Source organism: Myxine glutinosa, chromosome 13 (genome assembly GCF_964187855.1).
Source record: "Myxine glutinosa chromosome 13, kmMyxGlut1.1, whole genome shotgun sequence".
NCBI lineage: Eukaryota > Metazoa > Chordata > Myxini > Myxiniformes > Myxinidae > Myxine > Myxine glutinosa.
The window spans coordinates 92,698,488-92,720,961 of record NC_136273.1 but is presented as its reverse complement, the minus strand read 5'-3'; the positions used below and the strand labels follow the sequence as shown (position 1 = coordinate 92,720,961).

Sequence of the window (22,474 nt, the reverse complement as noted above, 5' to 3'; positions counted from 1 at the left end):
CATTTATATATTCTGTTACGTGGTCCCCTCGGTGAATACCTGGTCTCAGTGACCCCCGGACCGTGAGAGGAACTTCGCCAGAAAGCTGTACTATATATGCGCTTTCGCCACGCAAGCCATATGAATTTCACCCAAGAGACAACTGACGTTCAAGGATATATTTCAATGGTAATGATACCAAACAATTTCAATGACACAACCATCAACAATATTTCAATGACACAACCACGGAGATTTTCCCCGAGCAATCAACAACACATAATCCTCACCAATTCCCAATTCACAATCAATTCCCTATGATTAAGATGGCCATCTTATACATGTGTGTCCCGGTGAGTACTCACGAAACCCTTTTGGTCTCGGTCCCGCACAATGTCTCTGGGCCCCTCTTGACCAAGATGATGGTCGCTGTCACCGCACTCGGGCGGTAGAACGAACCCCGGGTGGACGTTTCTCCACCGGGCAGGTATCGTACCAGGCACCGTGGCGGCAGCCCCTCGTGGCCACGCGCAGCGGATACGGTAGAGCAAGCCAAACCCCACGCCGCTTGCAAGGCGCGTTAGGCCCCAACGTGCGACCCGCACGCGTCTGTTTGGACGGTGCCGCGATCGATTCCAGACGCGGGGTCGATGCACGGCCCCACGTCAACTTGACGTCTCCACCGGGCAGGTACCCGTCCCCGGGAATTCCTCTCGCCTGACAGGTTTCGGAACGCCTCTGTTTTCCGCGCAGCGCAAGGTCGATTCCACCTTTTGTCGTCGCGGGGCGAGGAAGAAGAATCACCGTCCTTTTTTCTCCTCGTGTCTTTTCTTCTTCCGTTTCCGGTCACTTCCGTTTCCGGCCACTGGTTCAGAAAGGCTCCTGACCCTCCAATCACAACAACCCTTAATATACTACACACGGATAAGCAAAGACCTGAATGGTAATCCACATACATTCACATAAATATGTAACACTCCCCCCCTTCAAGAAAGAAAGTTTGAACCCAGCGAAAACTTTCTTTGCCGGCCAATTTGGAGAAACAAACCAGATCACTCAACCCTCCAGATTACTCCCTCTGGACTAAGTACCAACAACGACATTGTCCCTGCCAAATCAAACTCCATCTCATGACCCTCTGACTTTGACCGTCAGTTTCTTGGGAATGAAGGTTAAGGGGTTGATCAAAGATCCAAAGTTAGGCAACTCGATAGCACTTTTTCCGGGAGGCCAAGCCGAGTATTCACTACATGGATGCCTTTAGGAACGCGGAGTTCACGGTTAGTCCGTGCAGGAAAGTTCTCTACATGGGCGCCTTGAGGAACGTGGAGTTCACGGTTAGTCCGTGCATGAAAGTTCACTACATGGACGCCTTTAGGAACGGCGTTCACGGTTAATTCGTGTAGGAATCTTGGCTCGGCGGCTCCGCCGCCTTCAGTGCTTCAACTTTTCAAAACTTCCCTAATAATTATGGTGGGACCACTTGTCCCTGTAGTCCCATGAATAGCGGTCTCCTTCTCGGCCACTACTTTGACAATCCTTCCTTCGGGAGCTGCTGTAACTCCGGGAGCCTCCATAATAATATTGATTGCGGCCACCACCAAAACTACCGCCCAGTTGTCCTCTCCTGTAGACCTCTCGACGCCTACGAAATGCCTTCCCTACTGTTATGGTCCGACCCTCCAAATCCTTGCCATTCCAATTCTTCTCTGCCTCTCTGGCGTCTTTTGTGCTGGCAAACGTGACAAAGCCGAACCCTCTTGACTGTTGCGTTTCCCAGTCTCTTACCAACCGCACTTCCACCAGCGGCCCATATCTGTTGAAGACAGAGGTCAGAACTTCTTCCTCTGTTTTGAAGTTCAGTCCCCCTACAAATAACTTGGCACTTTTGTCGCCATCCCGAGTTGGTGTGGTGTTATTTTCCCTGCTGGGCTCTTTACCAACCCTCTGGTTACCATAAACTTGACCCCCGGCCAAATCATTCCCGATAACCACAGATACACCCTCTACAGGAAGCGTGGCTTGTAAACCGACGGTGACCGGTCCTGACACCAAATCGGACTCCAACTGGATGACCTGAAGGGGAGCACTAACACCGCCCCCGATCCCCTGTAAACGCACACTATCCCCCGTTGCCGTCTCCTCGGACCATGGCAAAATGCCTTCAAGCATTAAAGATTGATGGGCCCCTGTGTCCCTCAATATCCTAACCGGTCTCCGGTTAGTCGAGGCTCCATCCAGTGACACAAACCCCTCTGAAATAAATGGTTGGTAACCCTTTTGATGGCGATTTCTTACGCTAGCCATCACATTCGGAGTTGTAATAGTCGGACTCCGCTCTGGGTTGTCCCTTTTCATGAGGTAACAACTGGACATCAAGTGTCCAGGTTTCTTGCAAAACGCGCAAGTAGGTCCGGAGGGAAAACTCGGGGTTTGCCTCGGGCCCCCCGAACTATAAGTTTGTCTTGGGCCCGCATCCCTCTGATTTCGAACCGGTGGGGTATCATAGTTGTCCCCATAATCATCTCGAGGCCACCGCCATGTTTGGTCGTTCTCCGCACCTGCTGTTCCCCACCTCCCCTGCGGAGATCTAGGCGAGGAGTTAGGTTCGTGGACCCCTATTCGGTGGGTTAAGGCATAATCATCTGCCATGGTGGCTGCGTCCCACAACTTCGGTACTTTCTTTTCCTGCAGGTACACTTTGATGTCCTCGTGGACACACTGCTGGAATTCCTCCACCAGGATCAAGTCCCGCAATGTTTCGAAGTCTTTCCCGACTCCTTTTGACTCACACCACCGATCAAACATGTTTTCTTTCACTCTGGCAAACTCCACATGGGTCTCACTCTCCCTCTTCCTGGCATTCCTGAATTTTTGCCTGTAAGCTTCCGGAACCAACTCATAGGCTTTGAGGATGTGCTTCTTCAGTACCTCATAATCTGCACATTGGTCCATTGGTAGCGCCGCATAAATTTCCTGAGCTTTCCCCACCAGCACACTTTGCACGAGTATGGTCCATGCCTCCTCCGGCCAGTTTAATTGTCGAGCCACTTTCTCAAAGTGTGGAAAAAATTTCGCGACTTCTTTTTCACTGAACGGTGGAACCAGCCTCACATGTCTGCCCACATCCCAGGTTTTCTGGTTAGGTGTCGACCCCGTCAGCAAGGGTGGTGCCTCTCCCCGTTCTCTCATTAACTCCAGCTCCTTGAATTTGATTTCTTGCTGAAGCTCCATGTCACGTTCCTTTAATTCCCTTTCCGCTTTTCTCTCCTCTGCTTCGAGGTCCCTTGCAGCTCTCCTCTCCTCTGCTTTTTTGTCTTCTAACCTTTCCTGGAGTTCTCGTTCCACTCTCCTTTCCTCCGCTTGTTTCTCTTCCCTCCTCTCTTCTGCTTTCCTTTCTTCTTCTGCTCTTTCCTTTTCTGCTTTCCTTTCTTCTTCTGCTCTTTCCTTTTCTGCTTTCCTTTCTTCTTCTGCTCTTTCCTTTTCTGCTTTCCTTTCTTCTTCTTTAATCCGTTCCTGGCTCCGTAATTGCAACTCCAGTTTCCGGAGCTCAACGTCTTCTGGTTCTTCGGGTAGCCACTCCCAGGCTAACTCGTCCCATGTTCCTAATCCCACCATAGATTGTATCACCGTGGCCTGCAACTCTGCCTTCCTCAAATTAGTTCGGACCTCCAAGTTAAAATGTTTGGCCAATTTCAAGAGGTCCGACTTTAGCAACGCTCGGAACTGTGCCTCACTCGGTGTTACCCCAAAGTTCTGTGCCACAAACGCCATGGTGCCTATCGTTAACACCTGTTAACCTTCACCCAAGATTTTACCCCAATTTCTCAAAAAAAATAATTTTCCAATTAATAATTAATTAATAAATTTTAATTAATAAAAATTATTATTTTATTATTTTATACAATTTTAAATCCCGGACGTAGACCCAATTGCGAAACCGCAAATCGTAATTTGGACGAGCCCCCAATTCTGTTACGTGGTCCCCTCGGTGAATACCTGGTCTCAGTGACCCCCGGACCGTGAGAGGAACTTCGCCAGAAAGCTGTGCTATATATGCGCTTTCGCCACGCAAGCCATATGAATTTCACCCAAGAGACAACTGACGTTCAAGGATATATTTCAATGGTAATGATACCAAACAATTTCAATGACACAACCATCAACAATATTTCAATGACACAACCACGGAGATTTTCCCCGAGCAATCAACAACACATAATCCTCACCAATTCCCAATTCACAATCAATTCCCTATGATTAAGATGGCCATCTTATACATGTGTGTCCCGGTGAGTACTCACGAAACCCTTTTGGTCTCGGTCCCGCACAATGTCTCTGGGCCCCTCTTGACCAAGATGATGGTCGCTGTCACCGCACTCGGGCGGTAGAACGAACCCCGGGTGGACGTTTCTCCACCGGGCAGGTATCGTACCAGGCACCGTGGCGGCAGCCCCTCGTGGCCACGCGCAGCGGATACGGTAGAGCAAGCCAAACCCCACGCCGCTTGCAAGGCGCGTTAGGCCCCAACGTGCGACCCGCACGCGTCTGTTTGGACGGTGCCGCGAACGATTCCAGACGCGGGGTCGATGCACGGCCCCACGTCAACTTGACGTCTCCACCGGGCAGGTACCCGTCCCCGGGAATTCCTCTCGCCTGACAGGTTTCGGAACGCCTCTGTTTTCCGCGCAGCGCAAGGTCGATTCCACCTTTTGTCGTCGCGGGGCGAGGAAGAAGAATCACCGTCCTTTTTTCTCCTCGTGTCTTTTCTTCTTCCGTTTCCGGTCACTTCCTTTTCCGGCCACTGGTTCAGAAGGGCTCCTGACCCTCCAATCACAACAACCCTTAATATACTACACACGGATAAGCAAAGACCTGAATGGTAATCCACATACATTCACATAAATATGTAACAATATATACATTTATATATACATTTATATGTACATTTATATGTACATTTATATATACATTTATATATACATGTATATATACATATATACATTTATATATACATTTATATATATACATTTATATATATATACATTTATATATACATTTATATATATACATTTATATATATATACATTGATATATATACATTTATATACACATTTATATACACATTTATATATACATTTATATATACATTTATATATACATTTATATGTACATTTATATATACATATATACATATATATATACATTTATATATACATTTATATATAAATTTATATATACATTTATATATACATATATATATACATTTATTTATATATATACATTATATACACATTTATATATACATTTATATATACATTTATATACACATTTATATACACATTTATATATACATATATACACTTATATATACATTTATATATACATATATACATGTATATATACATTTGTATATATTCATTTATATACACATTTATATACACATTTATATATACATTTATATATACATTTATATATACATATATACATTTATATATACATATATATATATATATATATATACATTTATATATATATACATTATATATACATTTATATATACATTTATATATACATTTATATATACATTTATATATACATTTATATGTACATTTATATGTACATTTATATATACATTTATATGTACATTTATATGTACATTTATATGTACATTTATATATACATTTATATATACATTTATATATACATTTATATGTACATTTATATGTACATTTATATGTACATTTATATATACATTTATATGTACATTTATATATACATTTATATGTACATTTATATATACATTTATATGTACATTTATATGTACATTTATATGTACATTTATATGTACATTTATATGTACATTTATATATACATTTATATATACATTTATATATACATTTATATGTACATTTATATATACATTTATATGTACATTTATATATACATTTATATATACATTATATATACATTTATATATACATTTATATATACATTGATTGATATATTTGCCGTTTTTTTGCTCTGCTGCTGTTGCTGTAATACCTGAGCATTAAATTACAACTCAAGAGCAAACAGTCACGTGTTCTGCAAAAAGAAACCCCCTGATGTGGCCTGTTGTGCAAAATATACCAGTATACCTATTTACACTTTTGTGAATGCACGAGTGCTTGTTTGAGATTTTTCTGCGTTACTCGTTGCAGGTTTCCAGCACTTCGTATTGTGTTCTTTGGGACGGACCTAAACTGTAAGTGATCACGTGTATATTTCAGTTACCTTAGATTTTTACCATCATTCCGGTGCAATGGAGCATTTTGAGCAAACATTTTGTTTTACACCTGCTGGATACACCTGACTCAATATAATTTAAAATACAGTTCGGAGTGAGGTGGTCATCCTTGGACCCGGGATACGTAACAAATTGTTGGTTTTTAACCTGTTTTGGTTGAGAATTTTTACCTATTTTGCATTTCAAGTGTTACCTCGTACAATGACGCACTATATGTTCAGACAGTTAAAAAGGTCAATTTGGATCGCATCGACCACGTCAGCGCATCAAAGGTCATGCCCATCGTTCATTGATTGCTGCAGCGGAGCATTTTGAAATGATGGAGGAAAGAAAATGTAATAACACTGAGTGCTCTGCTCTTGTTTTGAGGTTTCAATAACATAACTGCACTGTGATGGCTACCTGCATTCACCAGACACATGGACATAATATCGGCTAAGGGCATGTTGTACAACCGTGAAAAAGCAGTTATCCTCTTGGTCACCTGCAGTACCAAATAAATCTATTTGCTGTATGTCACGATGCAGGGTACCTGAGAGATCCGTGCACTCACCGATAAAGCTGTCTTACCTGGGTTTGAATACCTACCCCGCCATAAACTGGCATCCTGTTGTTTTGTAAGCATGGCGAGGCATCAATGTGTGCGCCGTCCCTCGGATGGACGTTAAGCTGGATGTCCTGTCTGCTGGCATTACTTGGTAAATGTTAAATATCACACGGTGTCCTTTGCGAGCTGTCACCGGCATCCTGGCTAAATCCCTTCCGGTAATAGTGCCGGTAATAGCTAGCTTACTCTTCGGGAAGGACACCGTGGAATATGTAACATCCACCAACGAATGCTGGCAGACAGGACACGCGTTTATGGTCTATCCGAGAGACAGCACACACTTTAATGAATCACCCTACCTGTGAAACACCTGGATGACCAACAGTAAGACAGTTTAGAGGCGAATGTGCATACCTCTGGATCGAGGCCTTCCCGCACCTGGTTTGTGCCAGCCTCATACCTGGTCTTGTCACGTGGTTTGTGCCAGCCTCATACCCAACCTTCTCACGTGGTTTGTGCCAGCCTCGTACCCAACCTTGACACATTGTTCGAGCCAGCCTCATACCCAACCTTCTCACATGGTTTGTGCCAGCCTCATACCCATCCTCCTCACGTGGTTTGTGCCAGCCTCATACCCAACCTTTACACATGGTTTGTGCCAGCCTCATACCCAGCCTTCTCACGTGGTTTGTGCCAGCCTCATACCCATCCTCCTCACGTGGTTTGTGCCAGCCTCATACCCAACCTTTACACATGGTTTGTGCCAGCCTCATACCCAGACTTCTCACGTGGTTTGTGCCAGCCTCATACCCAACCTTCTCACATGGTTTGTGCCAGCCTCATACCCAGCCTTCTCACGTGGTTTGTGCCAGCCTCATACCCAACCTTTACACATTGTTCGAGCCAGCCTCATACCCAACCTTCTCACATGGTTTGTGCCAGCCTCATACCCAACCTTCTCACGTGGTTTGTGCCAGCCTCATACCCAACCTTTGCACATGGTTTGTACCAGCCTCATACCCAACCTTCTCACGTGGTTTGTGCCAGCCTCATACCCAACCTTTACACATTGTTCGAGCCAGCCTCATACCCAACCTTCTCACATGGTGTGTACCAGCCTCATACCCAACCTTCTCACATGGTTTGTGCCAGCCTCATACCCAACCTTCTCACGTGGTTTGTGCCAGCCTCATACCCAACCTTTACACATGGTTTGTGCCAGCCTCATACCGAACCTTCTCACATGGTTTGTGCCAGCTTCATACCCAACCTTCTCACATGGTTTGTGCCAGCCTCATACCCGACCCTCTCATCGGTTTGTGCCAGCTTCACACCCGATCCTCTCACATGGTTTGTGCCAGCCTCATAACCGAACCTCTCACATGGTTTGTGCCAGCCTCATACCCAACCTTGTGACTTAGTTCATGCCAACCTCATACCTGATCTTGTCACATTGTTTGTGCTGGCCTCATACCCGACCCTCTCACACGGTTTGTGCCAGCCTCATACCCGACCCTCTCACATGATTTGTGCCAGCCTCATACCCGACCCTCTCACATGGTTTGTGCCAGCCTCATACCCGACCCTCTCACATGGTTTGTGCCAGCCTCATACCCGACCCTCTCACATGGTTTGTGCCAGCCTCATACCCGACCCTCTCACATGGTTTGTGCCAGCCTCATACCCGATATTGTTATGTGGTTTGTGCCGGCCTCATACCTGACCCTCTCACATGGTTTGTGCCAGCCTCATACCCGACCCTCTCACCTGGTTTGTGCCAGCCTTATTCCTGACCTTCTCACATGGTTTGTGCCAGCCTCATACCCGACCTTGTCATGTTGTTTGTGCCAGCCTGCGACCTGACCTTGTCATGTGGTTTGCACCAGCCTCATAACCAACCTTCTCACATGGTTTGTGCCAGCCTCATACCCAACCTTGTGACTTAGTTCATGCCAACCTCATACCTGATCTTGTCACATTGTTTGTGCTGGCCTCATACCCGACCCTCTCACACGGTTTGTGCCAGCCTCATACCCGACCCTCTCACATGGTTTGTGCCAGCCTCATACCTGACCCTCACATGGTTTGTGCCAGCCTCATACCTGACCCTCACATGGTTTGTGCCAGCCTCATACCCAACCTTTACACATTGTTCGAGCCAGCCTCATACCCAACCTTCTCACATGGTTTGTGCCAGCCTCATACCCAACCTTCTCACGTGGTTTGTGCCAGCCTCATACCCAACCTTTGCACATGGTTTGTACCAGCCTCATACCCAACCTTCTCACGTGGTTTGTGCCAGCCTCATACCCAACCTTTACACATTGTTCGAGCCAGCCTCATACCCAACCTTCTCACATGGTGTGTACCAGCCTCATACCCAACCTTCTCACATGGTTTGTGCCAGCCTCATACCCAACCTTCTCACATGGTTTGTGCCAGCCTCATACCCAACCTTTACACATGGTTTGTGCCAGCCTCATACCGAACCTTCTCACATGGTTTGTGCCAGCTTCATACCCAACCTTCTCACATGGTTTGTGCCAGCCTCATACCCGACCCTCTCATCGGTTTGTGCCAGCTTCACACCCGATCCTCTCACATGGTTTGTGCCAGCCTCATAACCGAACCTCTCACATGGTTTGTGCCAGCCTCATACCCAACCTTGTGACTTAGTTCATGCCAACCTCATACCTGATCTTGTCACATTGTTTGTGCTGGCCTCATACCCGACCCTCTCACACGGTTTGTGCCAGCCTCATACCCGACCCTCTCACATGATTTGTGCCAGCCTCATACCCGACCCTCTCACATGGTTTGTGCCAGGCTCATACCCGATATTGTTATGTGGTTTGTGCCGGCCCCATACCAGACCCTCTCACATGGTTTGTGCCAGCCTCATACCTGACCCTCACATGGTTTGTGCCAGCCTCATACCTGACCTTCTCACATGGTTTTGCCAGCCTCATACCCGACCCTCTCACACGGTTTGTGCCAGCCTCATACCCGACCCTCTCACATGATTTGTGCCAGCCTCATACCCGACCCTCTCACATGGTTTGTGCCAGCCTCATACCCGACCCTCTCACATGGTTTGTGCCAGGCTCATACCCGATATTGTTACGTGGTTTGTGCCGGCCCCATACCAGACCCTCTCACATGGTTTGTGCCAGCCTCATAACTGACCCTCACATGGTTTGTGCCAGCCTCATACCTGACCTTCTCACATGGTTTTGCCAGCCTCATACCCGACCCTCTCACATGGTTTGTGCCAGCCTCATACCCGACCCTCTCACATGGTTTGTGCCAGGCTCATACCCGATATTGTTACGTGGTTTGTGCCGGCCCCATACCAGACCCTCTCACATGGTTTGTGCCAGCCTCATACCTGACCCTCACATGGTTTGTGCCAGCCTCATACCTGACCTTCTCACATGGTTTTGCCAGCCTCATACCCGACCCTCTCACATGGTTTGTGCCAGCCTCATACCCGACCCTCTCACATGGTTTGTGCCAGCCTCATACCCGACCCTCTCACATGGTTTGTGCCAGGCTCATACCCGATATTGTTACGTGGTTTGTGCCGGCCCCATACCAGACCCTCTCACATGGTTTGTGCCAGCCTCATACCTGACCCTCACATGGTTTGTGCCAGCCTCATACCTGACCTTCTCACATGGTTTTGCCAGCCTCATACCCGACCCTCTCACATGGTTTGTGCCAGCCTCATACCCGACCCTCTCACATGGTTTGTGCCAGGCTCATACCCGATATTGTTACGTGGTTTGTGCCGGCCCCATACCAGACCCTCTCACATGGTTTGTGCCAGCCTCATACCTGACCCTCACATGGTTTGTGCCAGCCTCATACCTGACCTTCTCACATGGTTTTGCCAGCCTCATACCCGACCCTCTCACATGGTTTGTGCCAGCCTCATACCCGACCCTCTCACATGGTTTGTGCCAGGCTCATACCCGATATTGTTACGTGGTTTGTGCCGGCCCCATACCAGACCCTCTCACATGGTTTGTGCCAGCCTCATACCTGACCCTCACATGGTTTGTGCCAGCCTCATACCTGACCTTCTCACATGGTTTTGCCAGCCTCATACCCGACCCTCTCACATGGTTTGTGCCAGGCTCATACCCGATATTGTTACGTGGTTTGTGCCGGCCCCATACCAGACCCTCTCACATGGTTTGTGCCAGCCTCATACCTGACCCTCACACGGTTTGTGCCAGCCTCATACCCGACCCTCTCACATGATTTGTGCCAGCCTCATACCCGACCCTCTCCCATGGTTTGTGCCAGCCTCATACCCGACCCTCTCACATGGTTTGTGCCAGGCTCATACCCGATATTGTTATGTGGTTTGTGCCGGCCCCATACCAGACCCTCTCACATGGTTTGTGCCAGCCTCATACCTGACCCTCACATGGTTTGTGCCAGCCTCATACCTGACCTTCTCACATGGTTTTGCCAGCCTCATACCCGACCCTCTCACATGGTTTGTGCCAGCCTCATACCTGACGTCACATATTTTTCAATCTCCGCACTTGTTCCGTGTGCTGATTTTCACCTGTCTTAATCACAGCACAAGTCTAATATCAGTAAAGAATAAGAGCAGTTAATGTGCGGCGAAGTATATCGCCACCTGTAAATAATAAATAAATAATCATAAAGGTAAACGAACATACTCGCATGTTTGCGTGGCGGTTTTAAAATGCCACAGGCGGTGTCATTGCATCTGTCGGAATTTTGTCATGCTGACATCGTGTGAAATGTATCCTTGTGTGTTTGCTCGGACTTGCCTGTGCGGGCATTATTCCCAGTGACCCATTCACCACTCCCACTGACTCCACCCAATGTCAAATCCCGTGCTCTTCAGCCTGCCACATCTTTCAGGCTTTCCCCTTTGCTGCTGTCGTGTTTTTAGCCAACCCGTATATCTTTATGTGATTTGGTTGGAGTTATTTTATATTCTGGAGTCAGGGTGATCTGCACAAGTAAAATGGGACGGAGATGCTGCACACGCATGTTGTGCCAAGTGGCCATTTTATTGTCCTTACTTTTTACCTCCGCCACTGAAGGTGGATGGAGGACATGTTTTCACCCTTTTCTTTCTGTTTGTGGATAATATATCTCAAAAAGTTGTGGACGGATTCGGACAAAATATTGCAGAGAGGTAGCGTATTGGACAAGGACGAAATGGTTCCATTTTGGTGAAGATCCGGATTCGGATCCGGCTACTAGAAAATCTTAAGTGTTTATTCACCATTGGGAGATAGGGCCAAAAACGATACATAGCAGGACATCTCAAACAGTTATGGACGGAATTTGACGAAACCTGATGGAGAGGTTGGGTGTCTGACAAGGACTAATCGATTCGATTTTGGTGAAGATCTGAATATGGATTCGGATACGAGAATTATTTAATTTTAAGTGATTCTTCACCATTGAGAGATCGGGTGAAAAGCGATATACAACATATCTCAAAAAGTTATGGACGAGGTATGACTAAACTTGGTGGATGGATTGGTTCGGTGACAAGGACAATCCCATTATATTTTGGTTCAGGTCCGAATCCACATCTGGCCTATCAGTGTGATCCAATATGCTGTTCCACTTGGCGGTGCAAACGATGGCAAATTGTGAATTTTTTAAATCATAAATTAAAATAATTCCCCATTACTTTTATCATATAATATAGTAATATTTTAACATCAAAATAATCCACTCAAATTGGAAATCATCCAGAGCACCCACAAGTCGTGAACTTTTTTGGATAGAAAATGAAGAAGAAAAACGTTATAACGAGCAAGAAAAATGTTACGCCGAGCAAGGGAAATGTTATAACGAGAAAGAAAAACGTTATAATGAGCAAGAAAAACGTTACGAGGAAGAAAAACGTTACAACGAGCAAGAAAAACGTTACAACGAGCAAGAAAAACGTTACAACAAGCAAGAAAAACGTTACAACGGGCAAGAAAAACGTTACAACAAGCAAGAAAAACGTTACACCGAGCAAGAAAAACGTTACAACAAGCAATAAAACGTTACAACAAGCAAGAAAAACATTACAACGGGCAAGAAAAACGTTATAACGAGCAAGGGAAATGTTATAACGAGAAAGAAAAACGTTATAATGAGCAAGAAAAAAGTTATAACGAGCAAGAAAAACGTTATAACGAGCAAGTAAAACGTTATAACGAGCAAGAAAAACGTTATAATTAGCAATAAAAACGTTATAATTAGCAAGAAAAACGTTACAACGAGCAAGAAAAACGTTACAACGAACAAGAAAAACGTTATAACGAGCAAGAAAAAGGTTATGCCGAGCAAGGGAAATGTTATAACGAGAAAGAAAAACGTTATAATGAGCAAGAAAAACGTTACGAGGAAGAAAAACGTTACAACGAGCAAGAAAAACGTTACAACGAGCAAGAAAAACGTTACAACAAGCAAGAAAAACGTTACAACGGGCAAGAAAAACGTTACAACAAGCAAGAAAAACGTTACACCGAGCAAGAAAAACGTTACAACAAGCAATAAAACGTTACAACAAGCAAGAAAAACGTTACAACGGGCAAGAAAAACGTTATAACGAGCAAGGGAAATGTTATAACGAGAAAGAAAAACGTTATAATGATCTAGAAAAACGTTATGAGCAAGAAAAAAGTTATAACGAGCAAGAAAAACGTTATAACGAGCAAGTAAAACGTTATAACGAGCAAGAAAAACGTTATAATTAGCAATAAAAACGTTATAATTAGCAAGAAAAACGTTACAACGAGCAAGAAAAACGTTATAACGAGCAAGAAAAAGGTTATAACAAGCAAGAAAAACATTACAACGTGCAAGAAAAACGTTACAACGTGCAAGAAAAACGTTACAACGTGCAAGAAAAACGTTACAACGGGCAAGAAAAACGTTACAACGAGCAAGAAAAACGTTACAACGAGCAAGAAAAACGTTACAACGAGCAAGAAAAACGTAACAATGAGCAAGAAAAACGTTACAACGAGCAAGAAAACATTACAACGATCAAGAAAAAACGTTACAACGGGCAATAAAAACGTTACAACGAGCCAGAAAAACGTTACAACGAGCAAGAAAAACGTTACAACGAGCAAGAAAAACGTTACAACGAGCAAGAAAAACGTTATAACGAGCAAGAAAAATGTTATGCCGAGCAAGGGAAATGTTATAACAGGAAAGAAAAACGTTATAATGAGCAAGAAAAACGTTACGAGGAAGAAAAACGTTACAACGAGCAAGAAAAACATTATAACGAGCAAGAAAAACGTTATAACGAGCAAGAAAAACATAACGAGCAATTAAAACGTTATGAGCAAGGGAAATGTTATAATGAGCAAGGGAAATGTTATAACGAGAAATAAAAACGTTATAATGAGCAAGAAAAACGTTACAACGAGCAAGAAAAACATTACAATGAGCAAGGAAAACATTACAACGAGCAAGGAAAACGTTACAACGAGCAAGAAAAACGTTACAACGAGCAAGAAAAACGTTACAATGAGCAGGAAAAAACGTTGCAATGAGCAAGAAAAACGTTACAACGAGCAAGATAAACGTTACAACGAGCAAGAAAAACATTACAACGAGCAAGAAAAACATTACAACGAGCAAGAAAAACATTATAACGAGCAAGGAAAATGTTAAGCCGAGCAAGGGAAATGTTATAACGAGAAAGAAAAACGTTATAATGAGCAAGAAAAACGTTACGAGGAAGAAAAACGTTATAACGAGCAAGAGAAACATTATAACGAGCAAGAAAATGTTATAAGCAGCAAGAGAAACGTTATAACGAGCAAGAGAAACATTATAACGAGCAAGACAAACATTATAACGAGCAAGAGAAACATTATAATGAGCAAGATAAATGCTATAACAAGCAAGAAAACGTTATAACGAGCAAGAAAAACGTTATAATGAGCAAGAGAAACATTATAACGAGCAAGAAAATGTTATAAGCAGCAAGAGAAACATTATAACGAGCAAGAGAAACATTATAACGAGCAAGACAAACATTATAACGAGCAAGAGAAACATTATAATGAGCAAGATAAATGCTATAACAAGCAAGAAAACGTTATAACGAGCAAGAAAAACGTTATAATGAGCAAGAGAAACATTATAACGAGCAAGAAAATGTTATAACCAGCAAGATAAATGCTATAACAAGCAAGAAAACGTTATAACGAGCAAGAAAAACGTTATAACGAGCAAGAGAAACATTATAACGAGCAAGAAAATGTTATAACCAGCAAGAGAAACATTATAACGAGCAAGAGAAACATTATAACGAGCAAGACAAACATTATAACGAGCAAGAGAAACATTATAACGAGCAAGATAAATGCTATAACAAGCAAGAAAACGTTATAACGAGCAAGAGAAACATTATAACGAGCAAGAAAATGTTATAACCAGCAAGAGAAACATTATAACGAGCAAGAGAAACATTATAACGAGCAAGACAAACATTATAACGAGCAAGAGAAACATTATAACGAGCAAGATAAATGCTATAACAAGCAAGAAAACGTTATAACGAGCAAGAGAAACATTATAACGAGCAAGAAAATGTTATAAGCAGCAAGAGAAACATTATAACGAGCAAGACAAACATTATAACGAGCAAGAGAAACATTATAATGAGCAAGATAAATGCTATAACAAGCAAGAAAACGTTATAACGAGCAAGAAAAACGTTATAATGAGCAAGAGAAACATTATAACGAGCAAGAAAATGTTATAACCAGCAAGATAAATGCTATAACAAGCAAGAAAACGTTATAACGAGCAAGAAAAACGTTATAACGAGCAAGAGAAACATTATAACGAGCAAGAAAATGTTATAACCAGCAAGAGAAACATTATAACGAGCAAGAGAAACATTATAACGAGCAAGACAAACATTATAACGAGCAAGAGAAACATTATAACGAGCAAGATAAATGCTATAACAAGCAAGAAAACGTTATAACGAGCAAGAAAAACGTTATAACGAGCAAGAGAAACATTATAACGAGCAAGAAAATGTTATAACCAGCAAGAGAAACATTATAACGAGCAAGAGAAACATTATAACGAGCAAGACAAACATTATAACGAGCAAGAGAAACATTATAACGAGCAAGATAAATGCTATAACAAGCAAGAAAACGTTATAACGAGCAAGAAAAACGTTATAATGAGCAAGAAAAACGTTATAACGAGCAAGAGAAACATTATAACGAGCAAGAAAATGTTATAACCAGCAAGAGAAACATTATAACGAGCAAGAGAAACATTATAACGAGCAAGAGAAACATTATAACGAGCAAGATAAATGCTATAACAAGCAAGAAAACGTTATAACGAGCAAGAGAAACATTATAACGAGCAAGAAAATGTTATAACCAGCAAGTGAAACATTATAACGAGCAAGAGAAACATTATAACGAGCAAGACAAACATTATAACGAGCAAGAGAAACATTATAACGAGCAAGAGAAACATTATAACGAGCAAGACAAACATTATAACGAGCAAGAGAAACATTATAACGAGCAAGACAAACATTATAACGAGCAAGAGAAACATTATAACGAGCAAGATAAATGCTATAACAAGCAAGAAAACGTTATAACGAGCAAGAAAAACGTTATAATGAGCAAGAAAAACGTTATAACGAGCAAGAAAATGTTATAACCAGCAAGAGAAACATTATAACGAGCAAGAGAAACATTATAACGAGCAAGACAAACATTATAACGAGCAAGAGAAACATTATAACGAGCAAGATAAATGCTATAACAAGCAAGAAAACGTTATAACGAGCAAGAGAAACATTATAACGAGCAAGAAAATGTTATAACCAGCAAGAGAAACATTATAACGAGCAAGAGAAACATTATAACGAGCAAGACAAACATTATAACGAGCAAGAGAAACATTATAACGAGCAAGATAAATGCTATAACAAGCAAGAAAACGTTATAACGAGCAAGAGAAACATTATAACGAGCAAGAAAATGTTATAACCAGCAAGAGAAACATTATAACGAGCAAGAGAAACATTATAACGAGCAAGACAAACATTATAACGAGCAAGAGAAACATTATAACGAGCAAGACAAACATTATAACGAGCAAGAGAAGCATTATAACGAGCAAGATAAATGCTATAACAAGCAAGAAAACGTTATAACGAGCAAGAAAAACGTTATAACGAAATCATGGGATGCTTCGAAAGTAACCATCAATGGGTACAATAATTGCAGAATGTGGCCTCGCTCGGGGAACACAATGGCCTTCTCCTTTTGAATATGAACAACAGGGTTAACATCTACAATGAAGTGTTATAAGACAGGCCCTGTGGCTCAACATTCCCACTAAAAGGAGAATACTCTTTGATGAAAAAACATATTATTTACTTTCAAAAGTATGATTTAAAAATATTCACTTTCAATTTTATTTGCCTTATTCACTTTCAATAGTATTATTACATTTTTTTTTTAACCTTATTCACTTCGCCACCGAATGCAGATGGAGGTTATGTTTTCACCCCAGTCTGTCTGTCTGTCTGTTTGTTTGTTTGTGTTGTTTGTCTGTGAACAGGATATCTCAAAAAGGTGTGGATGGATTCGGATGAAATTTGATGAAGAGATTGGGTATGTGACAAGGACGAAATGATGAAATTTTGGTGAAGATCTGGATCTGGATCTCAGAATTTTTAAGTGATTCTTTACCATTGAGAGATAGGGCAGAAAAGGATAAAAATCAATATGTATCAAAAAGTTATGGACGGATTCAGACGAAACATGGTGGACAGGTTGGGTGTGAGACAATGACGAATCAATTCGATTTTCGTGAAGATTCTAATCCGGATCCAGATCAGTGAATTAATTATTTTTTAAAGTGATTCTTCACCATTGAGTGATAGGGCTAAAAACGACATATGGCATGATACTTGAAAAAGTTGTGGACGGATTTTGACAAAACTTTGTGGATGAGTTGGGTAGGAGACAAGACAAGCCGATTAGATTTGGGTTCAGGTCCGAATCCAGATCCGACTAGATTTTGGTTCAGGCTGGTAGAGGTATGCTCGCTACCGAGTGCCCTTCTAGTTGATCTATCTGATCATTTTTACTCAATCTTATGGCTTAAGGTTCGTTCATTTTGATGAACAAGACATCAGTACATGTGTATTAAGAGTGTTGTTCAGCGCAGTGCTGCTAAGTTAGGGAAATCTTACTGTGAGCCTCGAAACTTCAAAAACTTCAAACTCTTGCTTCTAAAACTCCTGAATCAACTTCCAAAATTCAGTCACTGGTTCACTGCACGCCTCAAGGTTTTGTTCCTCTTCGTGGAACCTCCTTGCAGACGCTGTTCAACCCGATACCCTTCCTTCGAGTGTTTCAAGCACGCAGTGGACAACCATCTCATATCATCCTCTATCCCTACCTGCAATTTTTTCTACCCCGTTTACCCGACCTAAGTTAACCATTTTACTCACAGATTGCTGTTCCCTACCCTTCTCTTTCTCTCTCTCTCCCTCTCTCTTTTTTATTTTTTATTTTCTGTTCACTCATTCTCTTTGTTGTATCCAACTGTCGCCCCTCCCCACTCTCAATTCATATGCTTTGAAACCTTGCTCTTCCGTGTGCCTCGATCTTACAAAAAAATACAAAAAAAGAATATTAAAAAATCCTTAAAAAAAATATATACATATATATATGCATACATACACCCCTTTTTTTTTTTTTTTCTTTTTTGTTTGTATACAGAATCGAGGCTCGTGAAAGAGCTAACATTTATCACACAAACAAATCAAAAAGACACACATAGTATATAATAAGGGGCACGGTAGATAAGATGGGGAGAGAACGGGAAGCACACAAACACTACATTTGAGAGCAGGGACATCGGGAGATCTGTGGGATGGAGATGGCTTGGGGGTAGGAGGCGTAGGAAGGGGGGGGGGGGCCGTGGGAGAAGTATAAAACACAAGGACACTGCAACGACTTCCAGAAGTTGGTATTTCAAAAAAGTGGATCTGGGGTGAAATTAGCGGGTGTAGAAAAGATCAAGGTTTTGGATGGGGGAAGATAAGAGATGGTAGTGAACAGCTGTTTTAAAGACCTGGAGGGAGGAGTGGGATTGAAGAGAGTGAGGGAGTTTGTTCCAGGGGTGGGAGAAAAGAGGAATGAAGGAGTGAAGGTGAGCAGAGAGTCTTGATTTTGGCAGTTTAACCATAAGAGGGTTGCAGGCAGATCTTGTGCGACCTTTAAGAATATTTGGGGGACAGAGCCCAGAGAGAGCTGGAAGAGCAAGGCCGGAGAGGAGTCGGTAGAAGACAGAAAGACTACCAACCTGCCTGCGGTGAATACGTGAAAGGCCCTCGGAGTTAGCTTCATCGCGGGCGATTCCAATGATTCTGAAAGCTTTGCTTTCAACAGCGTGAAGACGAGCTAGGTTTGAGGCAGGAGCACCAGCCCAGAGGGGAGAGCAGTATTCCATTGAGCTGTGGATGAAAGCCTTGTATGTGGTGAGGAGCTCAGTTGTGCCAAGGAAGGACTTCGCACGACGGAGGATGCCGGGTCCGCGACTGGCTTTGGAGGCCAGATTTGAAATGTGTTTTTTCCAGGAAAGATCATGGCAGATAGTGAGACCCAAAAGCTTGAGTGACAGAACATCTTGGAGAAGATTATTCAGAAAGTGGGTGGGAGGGTTGTCCAGTCGGTCTTTTCGGAGAGACATAGTAAGAGAGTGAGATTTGTCAGGATTGAAAGACATGTTCCACTTGTTTGACCAGTCTGTGATTTTGTCCAGGTCTGCAGAGAGTGAGGAGGCTGCAGACTGCCGATCTGAAGGATGAGGAATGGAGCGGCAGAGAGTGGAGTCATCAGCAAAGAGATAGAGAGGATTTTCAAGAGAGTCAGAGAGATCATTGATGAAGACCAGAAAAAGCACAGGGCAGAGAACACTACCTTGGGGAACTCCAGCCTGAACAGGAAGAGGAGATGAGAGAAACCCATTCAGGGCCACACGTTGACTATGACCAGAGAGGAAGTCCGCAAGCCATGCTTGGAGATTTCCATGGATACCATAGGAGGAGAGTTTGGTGAGCAGAGCGGGGTGCCAGTCCGCATCGTAGGCACATGATATATCAATGGAGACGGCTCTGATTTCCTGTTTGGCATTAAGGACCTCCATCCATTGTTGAGACAACAGAAGCAGCATGTCCAGAGTCGAGTGACCTGGTCTGAAACCAAATTGATGATCAGAGATCAAGCCATTGGAGAAGAGGAAAGATTTCATATCCGAAGCAATGATGGATTCCATGACTTTGCTGATAATTTGGAGAAGGCTGATTGGTCTGTCGTTGCTAGGCTAGGTTTGTGTTTACAGGGGTGTGCTAGGTGTGTGTTTACACCCCTTTTGACCCTTTACACCCCTTCGAACCAATTAGACCCCTTTCACTATTTACACCCTTTAGACACTTTCGACCACATTACACCCTTTGCACCCTTCACCCTTCAGCCTTTACACCCCTTAGACCCATTTTTACCCTTTACATCCATTAGACCCTTTAGACCTTTTAGCCCCGCTTAGATCTTTACACCCTTTAGACCCTTTCATACCCATTTCGACCCTTTTGAGACATATACACCTTTTTCAACACCTTTCAGACCTATTGACTTTTTAAGACCCTTTGGACAATTTAAGACCATTTGGACACTTTTGACCCCTTTTGAGCTTTCATGCTTAGACACCTTTAGACCCCATTTGGTTATTGTAAGAGCCTTGATTCTTCAAACACTTTAGTCCCCTTTATGACCCTAAAAACACTTTAGACCCCTTATAAAATTCGAAAAACATTCTTCTCAAAATCGGTTTTGCTGACCTTTTCCATGCACTATTTGTGTCGCATCACAAGTTGCAATGACGAATCTAAACTGATATCTCAAAGCGAAACTGATGTTGAAACGTGAAACTAAAACTACTGATATATGGATCATCGAATGAGAAACCAGAATGAAATGCTGTGGGAAATTGCTGAAAACAAAGCTATGGGGAGTATAGAGGGAAGGAGAAGGTCGGGAGCTGAAGAAACAATGTAGAGAGGGATAGGTGCCTTGAGGTGGTTGGTTGGTATGGAAAGAACTTTGGTGATCTTCCATCAGGCTGTAGGCCCAAAACATGCCTAAACATGCCTAAACCTGTTTCCCAGCTGAGCTTTCATAATATCACCCTCACTCCCAAACAGTACTTCGGAGGTACAACAAGCACGGATTGGAAATCTTATCTGATAGAATGGAACGAGGTTGTCGAGGTTACCAGCTGCACCCATTGCGACATTTACTCACTGAATATTAATATTGAATTACCGTTTCAATCAATACATACTTAAAAGGAAATTGCTCATTTCAGGTCAGACATCTACGAACCCCCGTCCTTTGCTAGTACACACACATGTATATACTGTATATATATATTACTCAATACACACACACACACACACACACACACACACATACATACATACATACATATATATATATATATATATATATATATATATACATATATATATATATACATACATATATATATATATATATATATATATATATATATATATATATATATATATATACATATACATACATACACACACACACAAAATGTCCCCTAATGGTTCATATGAGGAAGGAAAATACACCTATCTTTATTTTCCTTGCAAGACCCTGGCCCGCAATGTCTTGTCGCATCGCTTCTCACTTCAGACAGGTTGCAGTGCATCAGTTCACTTGTGCCTGCCTTCTCCGGACAGCTCAGACCGAAGATCCATAATGAATTTGTCTCCGTTGAGGTTCCCCTCCACAAAGCGTTTTCTGTTCACGACAGAAATTTGGCTCAGAAATCCAAGGCAATTGTGAGCCAACGTCGAAGGCACAAAAAATGAACGTTACTAACGTTTGTCTATTTCCACAAACGCTTCGAATGCCAATTTGATAAGACGAGCCTGAGGATTTGAATCTTACATGACAATATTTCTTCTCTTTGTTCACCAAATGCCCTGGGCGCTCTTTTTTTTTCCTTCCTCTTTCAAAATTTGGGGATGGTGACATTCAATATTCTCTGGTTTTGAAGGCTCATTTTTTTTCCTTGTGCCATACCGATAAAGGCCAAGGGCTCACATTGTGCTTGGATGAAAATGAGGAATTTCTTCTTCTTCTTCTTTTCCTCTCTTGCTCCTGGCAATGTCATCTCACGGGCTGTCGCAACGATGTGAACGGACGTTTCTGGATCACACCCCTGCAGATGCTTAACACAAATACATTCATGCATTGAGTCTTCCTTCTCGAGTAACATCATCGTTCCCTTTGATTTATGCCAATCGACATATTGAACCCTCCCTGCTTCGGCTTTCGCAGAGCACTCGTTTTTTCAGAGTACCTGGAGCAGGATCTTTGCTCGGGGAAAATGGGAAATCTGAGGGGTTGGGCGTGTATTGAAGGTGGGGTTACAGGTTACATGAGGTAGACGGCTCGGGATAGGGTTGAGAATACATTGCCTCAAAATATATCCTCGCCCGGGATGCATGGTGCTCCTGCCTTTTGTTGGTTGTGTCGTCGGTGTATGGC

At 42.8% G+C, this 22,474-nt stretch overlaps 1 protein-coding gene across 1 annotated transcript in view; it reads left to right on the top strand.

The window, feature by feature from the left end:
* LOC137438406 (adhesion G protein-coupled receptor B3-like) overlaps positions 1-22,474 on the top strand; it is a 413,438-nt gene that overhangs the window by 226,446 nt on the left and 164,518 nt on the right. Inside the window, 2 exon segments of the mRNA XM_078767712.1 lie at positions 6,183-6,226; positions 18,895-18,897. Of these exon segments, the coding sequence (XP_078623838.1) occupies positions 6,183-6,226; positions 18,895-18,897 (47 nt within the window).